Source organism: Saccoglossus kowalevskii, chromosome 13 (genome assembly GCF_978046115.1).
Source record: "Saccoglossus kowalevskii chromosome 13, keSacKowa6.1, whole genome shotgun sequence".
Taxonomy (NCBI): Eukaryota; Metazoa; Hemichordata; class Enteropneusta; family Harrimaniidae; genus Saccoglossus; species Saccoglossus kowalevskii.
In genome coordinates, this window is record NC_140653.1 from 1,901,208 (window position 1) to 1,914,492 (window position 13,285).

The window sequence follows — 13,285 nt, forward strand, 5'->3', positions numbered from 1 at the left end:
GCCCGAATGGTGGCCATTTTTGTGCTAACAAATCATCAAATATCAAATATTTCTGGCATTTATAGATGGATTTTGTTCAAACTTGGTACATACATTAGACATTACGCGTTCCTGATGCACATCCGTTTATTTGTCAGATCAGATTCAAAATGGCTGTCTGGCGGCCATTTTGTTTTAATGAATGGGTTTCCAGACCATCGTCCGCCTGCACGGTGTTGTTTCGTTCGGATATTCCTCCCTCTACAACATCGTGCGGTAATTCTATTCATAACCGTGTATGTCACGTGGTTGCGCGATAGAAAGTTTACCGACCAATAGAAAGCTTTGTTACAATGACTGCCAGAAACGGCTGGAGCTTTGCATTCCTGATGTCTTCGGCTTCATTTCTGCCGATATATGTTGCAGTGACATCATGAACTTTGAGGTATAACACCTACTCTTCTATAGTACCCAACAGTGGTGACAACACTATTACCACGCTCGACAGTCGCAAGGCCGGTAAAGCATAATAACATAAGGATTTACTATTTCCAGTGCGACTAAAAACGAACACATCAGACACGGCACTAAGTATAGTTTGAATAGCTTTAGTCTGAATATCAGTGAGTTGCATGATGTATGGATATTGTCGCTGTATTGCCTTGACATCCAAGCCAACACAGCTTCCACTGTGCGCAGCGAAATTTATTCTCGAGTCAGACATTTTCACCGCCTGGCAATCATCATGGTGAAAACAAAGTCCGATAAATTCTAAGAAAACGGTGTTTTGGGATGGTCGTTGACACCTCTGAACAGTGTAACAAGATTACCCCTACATATGCAACATATTTAAATTTGGTTGTTTAGGATTTCTTCAAAGTTAAGGTCGTGCTGTTTTCTCAAATTTAGTCGTTTTCACCGGCTTTTCGACCGGTACTTCACAGCAGCTCGCGCAGAGCCCATAGAAATACATGGCAGAGTGGAGCGCATGGGGCATCTCGTGATGAATTTGATAGCTTGGCCAAGCGCGTTGAAGAAAGAAGCAATATGATTGGCTGTTGGTAAATTGATTCTATACTGTGAGGGCATTGTCACATACACATATTCCTAATGAAATACTTCAAGGTGATAGCGGAGTGCTTCGCCGGAACATTCACCTTGAAAATTCAAGATGTTCCAGACCCACATGTCTGACTTGTTTTGACTGATTATGTTCGAATTTTTAATATTCATTATACATCATGTCATTGATATACGAATATATTGGTTTGATGATCCTTTTCTAAGTGGCCAAATGGTGGCTATTTTTGTGCTAAAAAAATCATCAAATATCAAGCATTTCTTGCATTTATGGATGGATTTTGTTCAAATGTATAAACCCAGGTTGTGATACTGAATCATGCCTATAAATTGGACAGACTAAAGACAGTTTGGGTTGATCATTTCAACTTGGTGTCCGTCACTTCAACTTGCTTTCCTGTGTGTTCTACTACGATACGATATTACAGGCTACAACCATCATTCTGTGAGACTTGTATGAACTGCTCTGTGATCTCCTGCTTTCAGCGGTGCCCTCCAGAATACCAGCGTTCCTCTGCAAGCAAGACTCCTGTATTTCTCTGTTGTTGTGTTGCAGAAGCCATTGACTGTCGTCCATTAATACATCATGGAAGTGTGAGTTATCACCAATGCTCACTTCCCTAAGCAATCCCCTATTTTAGTGATTTTATTCATTGTATTTCTCTGTGCTTTATTTCTTGTAATTACTTTGAGAGGTATTAAAGTCAGGATATTTTGGTGTATGTGTATTTCATTTCCAGTACTATTGTCTTGTCTACCCATACTAGCAGTGAAAGAACCCCCTGTCCAGTGTGAGTTCTGTGGGTAGACCTCTCAATTGCGATAAGCAGGCCGTACACTGTGACAATCAAAATCAAGCATTTCTTGGCTGTGTACAAATGGATTTTGTTCAAACTTGGTACATACATTGGACATTATGGGTTCCTGATGCACATCATTTTGTTTTCAGATAAGATTTAAAATGGCCGACTGACAGCCATTTTGTTTTAATAAATGTAGTTCTAGTGCCATATCCCTGACTTGCTTTGACTGATTATGTTCAAATTTTAAATATTCATTATACATCATGTCATTGATATACAGATATATTGGTTTGACGATCCTATTAAAAATGGCCAAATGGGGACCATTTTTGTGCTAAAAAATCATCAAATATCAAGCATTTATGGATGGATTTTGCTCAAACTTGGTACATACATTGGACATTCTTGATGTTCCTGATGCACGTTATTTTATTTTTTAGATTGGATTTTAGATCCAATTTAATTGCATATACACATATTATGCATGTAGCAGTACAAAACAATTTGTGTTTAGATGAAAGATGATGTGATGACTTTATTTTAGACATTTCCCCTAATTGCAATGGGGTCTGTGTGACTTGTATATATTGATTTGATTGATTGACCATGTGACCAGTGCTGCTATATTTTACTATACAGGTGATGGAGACCATTTTAAAAGTCTTTCCTGTGGAAGGATCTGAAATGTTCAGACAGCTTTTACCAGATATATTACATGCTGTATTGAAAGGAGATGTGAGTATATACTACTTTATGATTTGAAAACTTACTGTACATGGTACAACCCTTTTAAATAGAGATTTTGTTGCTATGGTCATCAGATGTCATATTGTGCCTGGCTTCTGCTAACCTTTCACCTACGACATTTTTGCCACCAATGGCATAGGCAAATAACATATTATAACATAATAACATAACATCACCCTCAGAAATAAACATCTGGAAAATATATTACTTATGGCTATATTATAATGGCATATTTAATTTTGTGCATGAATTTTTCATTGACTAATGTTATCCCAGTTTGCCAAGTGTCTAAACAAGTTGATGATTAGTATGTAGTATGATCCACTTTCCAAAGTCAAAGTAGTGTACAGTCTGCATATTCTGATTTATTGAAGAATAAAAACCAACGAATCATGGCAAATGCATTGTAATGTGAAAGTGCCTGTAATGCAGGGATATATTCTGTTACAGAAAACTTGTTGAATTTTATTGAATATTTCTCTTCTCAGGAATACCCTATGGTGATATCCATGTACCTGTCTGTTCTGGCAAGGATTATGTTACAGAATGAAACTTTCTTTTTCTCATTCTTGGATGATGTTGCTCGTCATTGTGAAAAACAGGTAATTCAAAATAGCACTTTTCCATCTCTAAATTCCACCAAGTACCACCTCTATTAATCTGACAATTTTATATCCCTGCCTTGTCGCGTCTTTTCATGCATGGTCAAAGTTCCTTTTCCACAGAGTGCACAGGTCGCGGCTTTCTCCAAGCATTCGTTCAGGGACTTTAGGTCGATTATACCCAGGACTTCAGAATCTTCTTCCATTATATTGTCATTATGGCCCATGGCATATCTGTTTCTTCTGTTGTACATATGTATGATCCCATGTCTGTTTCATACTCCGAGTCGGACTCTGTCGGGAAGCTGTCACTTTCGGTACAGTATGCCCTAAAAATCGCGTCTTCTCATTGGTTATGATAGAAACCACAGTCTGATTCCTTCAGTAACATTCTTTTTTTTTTCTAACATAGTGTCCGTCTTTCCTTTTCCGGATCTGTTCTCCTTTTTACTCTGCGTGGTATTGTTGTATATGATAAATAAATCTTGGGATATAAAATAGCTGATGTGTTGCGTATGAACGCCATTTGTGAAACCATGGAGGTAGCTCCATGGTGAAAGAAGTTAAATGAAACGAAACTGGTCTTCCCGAAACATGATTTGCATACAACTGTTAAGCTCTAGCGGTCAATCAACATTAATTAAGCAAGATTTATGCAAATTAAACAGTTAAACTAAGACCGTGGCACATGTGTTTTTAATAATTTAAACCTAGTTTATAAGGTGTTCTACTCACAATAGGATTTTGAAATTTTCACTCAAGAACAAGGATGTTTTCTGCTATATAAAAAGTTAAAAAAAGTGAAATTCCACGCCAACGCCACCTTAAAGTATTTTTTTAGACAATCATTTTTGATTTTTGACAAAGGGAGTCTTTGCAGTTAGTAAGTCTGTCTGCGTGTGTCTGTGTGTGTGTCTGTTCCACTGATATCTCAAGAACCATACATTGATTTTTGATGAAACTTGTTGCATATATGCTCTGGGCCTATGCGCAGATTTGATTAGGTTTTGCTAAAAATCCATGCATATTAATTACCTAATTTGCATGATAATTAGCTGATTTTTAGCTGTTCCACTGATATCTAAAGAACCACTCATTGGATTTTGATGAAATTTGACACATAGATGCTCCAAACTAATGCGCAGATTTGATTAGTTTTGGGTGAAAATCTGTGCAATATTAATTATCTAATTTGCATAATGATTAATCAATTTTCTGCTTTTGATATTTCAAGTAGCAATCATCACATTTCAATGACGCTTGGTACATAGTTACTTAAGGACTGTGCAGACCCCTGATTAGTTTTTTGGTAAATATTTGTGCATATTAATTACCTTATTAGCATAATTAGGTAATTTTCAGCTTTTTGCCTGATATCTCAAGTACTAATCATCATATTTCAATGAGACTTGCTACGTAGATCTTCTAGGACTATGCAGAGACCTGATAAGTTTTAATTGGATATTAATTACCTAATTTGCATAAAGTTCTACTGATATATAAAGAACCACGAATTGGATTTTAATGAAACTTTTAAAGAGAACTATGCAGAAACCCAATTAGTTTTTGGTAATTATTTATGCTTATTATTAACGTAATTAATTAACACTGATCACATTTGAATAAAATTTGATACATAAATGCGCTAGGACAATAGACACGCCTGATTAATTTGGGGTTAAAATTTGTTCATATTAATAATTAGTCCCCGTTCAGACGAAGTCCGAAAACTGGGACTTATAATTCGGTCTCCATCCGTCCGTCTGTGCGTCCGTCCGGAGTCATATCTCAGAATCCCTTTGACTGATTCAGTTAATTCTTTGCATGTGCCTAGTACTTTATGTGGGACATATGCACATGCAATGGTTTAGCGATTCGATTCAAAATGGCCGACTGGCAGCCGTCTTGTTTTTGGAAAATGTTGTATTTTGGGAATGCTTTGTCAGTTTTCATTCAAACTTGGTACATAGATTATACATGTTAGGATACATGTTCATGACGATTTATTTCACAATTGGGTCAATAGTGGCCGACTGGCAGCCATCTTGTTTTTTTTAAATGTCGTATTTTGTACATGCTTTATCAGTTTTCATTCAAATTTAGTACATAGATCATACATGTTAGGATACATGTCCCCGACTGTCCGTGAGTTCCTGAGTCTGTCTGTCCGTCCGTCCGTCCGTCCGTGCATCTGTCTGGAGTCATATCTAAGAATCCCTTGGACCGATTTGTGAAAATGTTGTATTTTGGACATGCTTTGTCAGTTGTCATTCAACATTGGTACATAGATTACACATGTTAGGATACATGTCCATGATGATTTATTTCGCAATTGGATCAAAGATGGTCGACTGGCAGGCATCTTTTTTTTTTTTTTTTATGTGGTATCTTGGACGTGCTCTGTCAGTTTTCATTCAAATTTGGCACATACATGTACTTTATACATGTTAGAATGCATGTGCATGACAATTTGTTTCAAAATCTGGTCATGGATGGCTGATTGACAGCCATCTGACTTTTTGGCCTTACTACTATATTTCCACAATTTATGTACCATTTTCATTTGTATTTGGCACATACATATCAGTGTGTTTCATAATCAGATCAAAGATGGCCGAATAACGGCTGTTTTTATTTTTGGCCACATGGAAAATGTGTTTTGATTTAAATAAACAATCTGTTGTATAGGCCACTTGGAACTCAAGTTTCAAGGACACGCTCGCGACAACCCCTTCGCTTTAATATGACGAGCACAAAGAGAACTTGAGAACTTTCAAAAATTTAACGGGGACTGTGTCATTTTCAATGACTTGTTCATAATTGTTAATGTGTCTTCAAAACTCTCAGCACATGGGGGTTCTTTCTAAGCTTTCTTTGATCCCATTTTATATTGACGTACAAGTTTCTGGGAACATCGTAGGTAAAAGTAAATTGTCAGTCTACTTATCTTGCTGTATGTGGTATTTTTCTAGAGTACAGAACTACTATCATCACTAATAGACATGTGGGTTGAAAAGATTGATATGATTACACAGACAGAAAGGAGGAAATTGTCAGCTTTTGCATTAGGTTCACTTTTAACAGTGAATTCAAGGTAGGAAGCAAACTTATTTAAATCTTTCACATTGTGTTGCATCAATTATTATGACAATTAATAAGTCATTTTAATGTAGCATTTCTGCCACAGTACAAGTGTGATAAAATAAATGCAACTTACCAATATTTACTATATAGGGAATGCCATCTTGAATACAACTCAGTCAATTTTGTGAGGATATTGTATTCCGGAATCTTTATTTGTGCAATGCTTCTATGGACAAAATTGTGTCTCGTCAATTTCAAAGGTAAGAAACTGTGCTTGTTATGGTATTTATACACTTTGTATTATCGTTTGTGTCTCCGGTTTGGTGATCGTGAGAAACTATTGCTAACCTGGCGAGAGTTTCGCCAGAAAAACTGCCTTTTTATTATGGTTGTAGGAACTGATTATGTATTGTGTAAATTGAAAGTTTACCTCGTGACTTAAGAGGTTTGCAGTGCTCTCACCGGGATTCAAACGTCGTGGTGGTGTCGGCGCAATGCTGCTCTGAGACGCTTGCCAGACTCTGCCTCGCTCAAAATCATTATCGCCATGCTTGATTTCCGCAACATTTACATTTGTTTATGATTTCCACAGCTATTGTTCTATGAGATGCGTCCTCGCTGTTCATAAACAGCCATAAACAAGTTTAGTTGGGTCGGCATGTACTCATTGAAAGTGTTGGTTTATTTACGTAATCCACTGATCACGCAATAGGCGAAGTTAAAAATATGTCGCTACTCAGGAGAGCTTGCCCACAACGCTAAATGTCCCAATATAAACGTACCGGTACGTTTATTTTTTCCACAGAAAAATTCCATCCGGCACATTTTTATTTGGGACGGTACGTTTATTTATTTTTCTAAATCCGATTAAAAAAATCCTGCCTTTTTCCCCATGAGAAACGAAGCCAAAAGATCGCACTAAAACATCGGTAAATCTGGTCTTTCGTTTTGCTTTCACCATGAGGTCGCTGAACTGTCATATTTAAATGCTTTATGGTAATTTGAGCACATGGGCACCATCCAGCATTTTGATTGGTTGATTAGCGACTTGACCTATCTGGTCATTATAAACACGCGTCGTGGGCATGGATAACATGGCGGATATTGTCTCATCGAGCGTTAACATGTAACCGAAAACATTTGCTTACGATAAAACTAAGTTGAATTTTACTTGCATTTCATAACAATTCAACGAATTTATTTTTTGTACGTTAATATAATCACTACTGAGTACTAATCAACAATTACAACACTTCGAAAACAAGTAAGCTACCGTACCGTGCTACCAACAAAAAAATAATGCATAATGAATATAGTGAATATTTTGTTGTTGTCATGTGAACAGTTTTTTTGATTGACTGTAATTTTCCAACATTCTATGATGTCTATTGTAGCACCAAATTAGGTCTTTTCACTCCTCCTTGACGCCTATTTAAACGATTAGACGGCACCTTGTCGCCAGCCACGAATGTCACACTAGACGAACTTGATCGATACTGCCGACTATTCCATGCATTTTTATATCGACGCACGATTTCATGCAAATCGAGAAAAGTATTGTCCTTGCAACAATTTTGCGCAAATATACGTCACCACTATACAGTGACTGATTTTAATTTTTATTCAACATTAAAACAAACTACAGTGAGTTGTTCTATGGTCGTATAAAAATAAAATGAACTACATTAAGATACAGTAAAGTTAACCAACTAAACAGAATGCTAAATAAAGCTAAATAATATTACAAACACATAGAATCACAATAAACTTGTACGATACAGTACAATACAATACTCTAACTACTATTGCTAAGGAGTGGAAAATCACATTCACATTAGAGTCATAACTATGGAAAGAATATTTTTATATTTGGTGGAGCTGCTCATATATCATGAGCATACATTTTTGTATGTACTGTGCAGTTTCCCAGCCAGTCAGACTACTTCGCTACTTCGCTACTTCATTACATCTTGCAGCCTTTCAAACAGTATATTGCTAGAAATGCATCAATTGTTGTCCATGTATATTCCTAATTGCTCAGTGAAAACTTGCAATTTCTTTCTGGCTGGTATAAATATATTAAGTAATATATTTTCGTACTGAAAAGACAGTACGAAAATATCTTTTTTAATTAAATTTAACAGCTAATGGGAGCATATATGCTACAATCTCTGCTTACTTTTGACTAAATGTTTTTTTGTTTTTTTCAGGTGCAGAGCCAGAATTTTTTTCTCGGAAAGCAAAGCCACTGAAACTGCATATATTACAAAAGCATACTATTCGCTGCATGTCTGACAATTGTATAAAGTTTTGCAGGTCGTCTTTTTTTTTTTTTTTGAGAAGTGCTGTCAACCAAAGCATAAATATGTGTTTCTCTGTACATAAAAGTTCAATTTCACATGATTTGTTAATATTAATGTATGATAATAAAAACTTGATAATATTTTTTCTTGATTCTTGCACTTTATTTGTATCATTGTCATATGAGAAGTACTCTTGTTCTTATTTAGAGATATTGAAACTAATTCAGGGCCATAAACTACATGTAGATCTGTACATGAAGTACATGGGAAGTAAAGTTGTTGACACAGGTAATGTACACCAAGGATCATTGCAGTTTCTCAGTTCTTCATCTGGTGCTAGTACTTGTATGACAAACGGTATCTTTGCTCTGTTACTGTTTGAAATATCAGAAGTTTTTCGCTGGAACAGTTCTGTGATTGACGGTGTTCTTGTATTAGGAATACAGTTGTACAAAGAAGTTTATCCAAACAGACACAACACTGACTCTTCAACATATTTGCAGATCTGATTTGCATACTTGCATGTCATTTTACCTGTTGTACTTGTTTGTTGCTCTCTGGTGTTCTTGCTGAGAATGCCATAGAAATCATGTTTGCCAATTTACATCCAAACCAAAAACTGGACAAATTATATGTTGCAACTTTCAGTGTCATTCATGACCTGTTTGATTGGATAAAGTTTTACGACTTGGAGGCCATTTTTCCCTCAAAAATCTAAAAAAAACAAGCTTTTTCTAGCTGTTAACAGCTTTTTCTCAGATATGTCATCCAGTTTTGTTCAAAGTTGGTACAGGGACAGGTAATAATTGTTTACAAGTGCACATCGCATTATATGTTTAACAAGTTATAAATTGTCTCAGAAAAGCCAAATGAATAAATTTTTACCCCACCCCCTAAAATTGTAACACATCAATTCTGAACATTTAATAACAGAATTTTAATACAGCTCATAATGAATTAATTCACTCTGACACAAACTAAGTTCAATATAAGTTTTTAAATTTTTTTCTGAGCGGGGGCTATGACATGACATGACATGTCATGTCTTGTGGTATTAAGACATCACATACTATGTGATTTTGCTTCATGAATATTTGACGCTTATTTTCAGCATCATTCAAGAGAAGTTCTGTGGTATTATATATGTACTGGTAGAAGTCTTGCATGATGTTTGTAGAAGTGACAGTGGTTTCCAAGCAGAGTAAGTTTACATTGTTCCATATCTGCTTTTTACACATTTTTAGTTTTGACCTCTGTGTGTCTGTGCGTGCGTCTGTGTGTGCATCCAAACCTGTATCTTAGAAATACCTGGACCAATCACAATCAAACTTCACACATACAACATACATGATATTATACATATGCACATCAATTTGTTTCACGATCTGATTCAAGATGGCCGAATGGCGGCCTTTTTTGTGCTAAAAATCATCAAAATCAAGCATTTCTCAGCTGTTTACAGATGGATTTTGTTCAAACTTGGTATATACATTAGACATTATAGGACCTTGATGCACATCATTTTGTTTTACGATGTGATTCAAGATGGCCGAATGGCGGCCATTTTTTTTGCTAAAAAATCATAAAAATCAAGCATTTTTCAGCTGTTTACCGATGGATTTTGTTCAAACTTGGTATATACATTAGACATTATGGGACCTTGATGCAAATAATTTTGTTTTTCAGATAAGATTCAAAATGGCAGTCTGGCGGCCATTTTGTTTTAATGAATGTGGTTCTCGTGTCATATCTCTGACCTGCTTTCACTGATTATGTTCAAATTTTAAATATTCATTATACATCATGTCATAGATAGACAGATTTATTGGTTTGACGATCCTATTCAAAATAGCCAAATGGTGGACATTTTTGTGCTAAAAAATCATCAAATATCAAGCATTTCTGGCATTTATGGATGGATTTTGTTCAAACTTGGTACATACATTAGACATTGCGGGTTTCTGATGCATGTCATTTTATTTTTCAGATTGGATTCAAAATGGCTGACTTGCGGCCATTTTGCTTTAATGATTGGGGTTCTAGAGCCACATCTCTTAAATGCTTTGACTGATTATATTCAAATTTTATATATTCGTTATACATCATGTTATATATATACATGTATTCAAAATAGCTGATTTTGAATGCTGTTCCAGAGCAATATCTCTCAATATGGACAAGTACTTGTTTGACGATTAGGTACAAATGTCAATCATTTTAATGTTACAAAATCATATTCCTGACATGGTTATATTCCAGCTATACTATAAACAAAACTATACATCTTAAATTTGATAACTAACGAGGACTGTGCCATGCATGGCTTGTTCATCATTGGCTAGGCCTGGATATGTCAAACTAGATGTATGTTGTGCCACAAGGATTGACCTTTGCTGGGTATATCAGACTAGATGTATGTTGTGCTACAAGGATTGACCTTCCCGGGGTACAGTACAGTTCTCGCGAAAGCATTGGCTTCACTTCAGCTTCACCTTTGCTTCAGCATCGCATCATTATGGCATTGTTGTGGCTTCAGCATCGCATCAATGTCACGACATTAAAAAGTTGGGCGGTTAACGCTTCGCTTCATTGTCGCCTCATTATGGCAACAATGTGGCATCAGCATCGCTTCATCAAAAAAGGAAGTACAAAACTCGTTTCGCCCAACCTCTCACCCGCTTCCGCTTTTCAATCGCTCGCTTTTGCGACTGTCATTTTCTTTTATGATTTAATTGATGGTCACATTGGTTTACTACATTTACTACCTACCAGAAAGTCTGTGGAAATAATAAATTTCATTTATTACTCGTTAGGCCTAATTACAGATTACATCCCCCAACGGAAACAATTAGGGAATATACCCGGGTCCACAACAAACACCCTAGGGTAGCATTCCCTATAGAAAAAAAGGCCTCTCCTGAAGGGTCACCCTCAAGGCACTCACGCGAGAGAAGCCCAGACCTTTCTCTCCTGTTTTCGCGACCAACAGGTGCAGATATTTTTGAGCTCTGCTGCTACGCACGACAGGAGAACAGGTTACAGTTTTATGACAGATTATCTAGGAATCTAGTGTTGGCAATCGACTCCATTACGGTAAAGGCTTTCCATTATTTAAGGCCCCATTTTTTACCTGTTTTAGTTGAATCACCGGCTCAGTTTATATTCACTGGATTCCGAATTCTGGCATGAATTTTCTCGTTTTTTTCACGATCTCATTTCGTAATTTTTTCCTGACAGCATAATGCCTAAGTCGTAAAAAAAGACGAAGAATGTCCCGACACAATAGTCGGGACGGTAGGACATCCTCATCCTGCCTTAAACAAGTGCCTGTTTGGGACCCGCAGTCTCCGTTTGGTAGGGATTCAGGGTATTGCCTAGATAGTCTATGCGATCAATGGGACCCCAAAAACGTGGTTGCATTACAAGGCAAGATAGAAAGCGGAAGGCAAGCGATTAAAAGCTGGTAAAAATCGCGATAAAAAGGCGAAATCCCTAGCCGCAGCTAGCGATGTAATGTCTGATTCAATGAGTGAAAAAAATCTCTCCCTCCACTTGGTAATCGTGTCGAGGCTTGCCTCCGATCAACAACCGATATTGTTGGAGAGTTGTCAGGATCTGACTCCCTGCTCGAGGTGGCGGGTCGACGATTGAGACAAGACCTTCAAAACCATTTATCTCTGAGATGACGGAGATGTCGGTCGATAACGCGGAAACACCGGTGACAACTCACATCAGTGGGAAAGGGAGCATCCACTTCTTTTATAGAGGGGGCCCTTATTTGTCCTCCGTATTCCCCACCCCCTTCAGGCTCGGGCTGACCAGGCATTGTTATCTGAGTCTTACCAGGCCACGCAGATTGCCCCCACTTGTGACTCTTGGGGGGGGGGACTGCAGTGACTTATATGGGGTGCAGCTACCACTCCTCCAGCAGGAGTAGGGGGCGAGCGCTTTGTCGTCTCTCGTCCCCACTTTGTCGCGGTCACAAGATACCCTACCAACTGAAGCCCAGTTGACCCTTACTAATATGCAGTTAAGGTCGCAGCTTGTGAACCAGGCAGTGATAGCCGCAAGACTTTTGTTTTCATACGAGCCAGTTGACCAAGAGGCAGTTCTGAGTCTGTGCGTCTATCCTAGTCCTCAGGCTCAGTCTCCCTGTCTTCGTCCTCCCATAGTGGAGGCTGGAGTTTGGGAAGCACTAGCTCTGAACCCCCGTCCGCCCCTTCCCGTGGAATCACGCCTTATGCAGCACATACCAGCTTGGCGCAGGAGAATTTCTGATCCCTGGACGCTTGCAGTAGTGACGCGTGATTCCTCTTTGGTCTCTGACTCCTCATCCTCCCTCAGGTCCTCAGTGTCTTCAGCCGAAACCACCCTTCTTTGCTTGACGCTGCTGGTTTCAATCGGCGCTATCGAACCCCAGCAATACACTGTTTTTGATGCATTAGAATTGTTGGGGCCCTATTTTATTGTTCAGTCGGCCAGCTTTAGTAGCCTCCCTAAATTGGGGGGGTCTACTCTTGAGGCTCCCGGTCCCTGAAGAGTCGCCCGAGTGGTTGTATCCCGGAACAAGACTCCTTGTTAGTGAGTAGTTTTAGATTTTAGATTTAGCGAGAACGTTTGTGAGAATGAACGGTCTGGGCCTCTCGCGTGAGTGCCTTGAGGGTGACCCCTCAGGAGAGGCTTTTTT

At 37.9% G+C, this 13,285-nt stretch overlaps 1 protein-coding gene across 4 annotated transcripts in view; it reads left to right on the forward strand.

Annotated features, from left to right (window-relative positions):
- Window positions 1–13,285, forward strand: part of LOC102802336 (importin-11-like) — a 133,410-nt gene that overhangs the window by 111,332 nt on the left and 8,793 nt on the right. For 2 of the 4 annotated variants that reach the window (XM_085506850.1, XM_085506851.1), the window contains 5 exons: window positions 2,502–2,597; window positions 3,098–3,211; window positions 6,184–6,305; window positions 6,446–6,555; window positions 8,506–9,497. In XM_085506850.1, coding sequence (XP_085362976.1) covers window positions 2,502–2,597; window positions 3,098–3,211; window positions 6,184–6,305; window positions 6,446–6,555; window positions 8,506–9,107 — 1,044 coding nt within the window. In that variant the 3' untranslated portion in view covers window positions 9,108–9,497. Of the gene's footprint in view, window positions 1–2,501; window positions 2,598–3,097; window positions 3,212–6,183; window positions 6,306–6,445; window positions 6,556–8,505; window positions 9,498–9,709; window positions 9,800–13,285 lie in introns of those variants that run through there. The other 2 variants (XR_014931363.1, XM_085506852.1) reach the window with 2 other exon arrangements.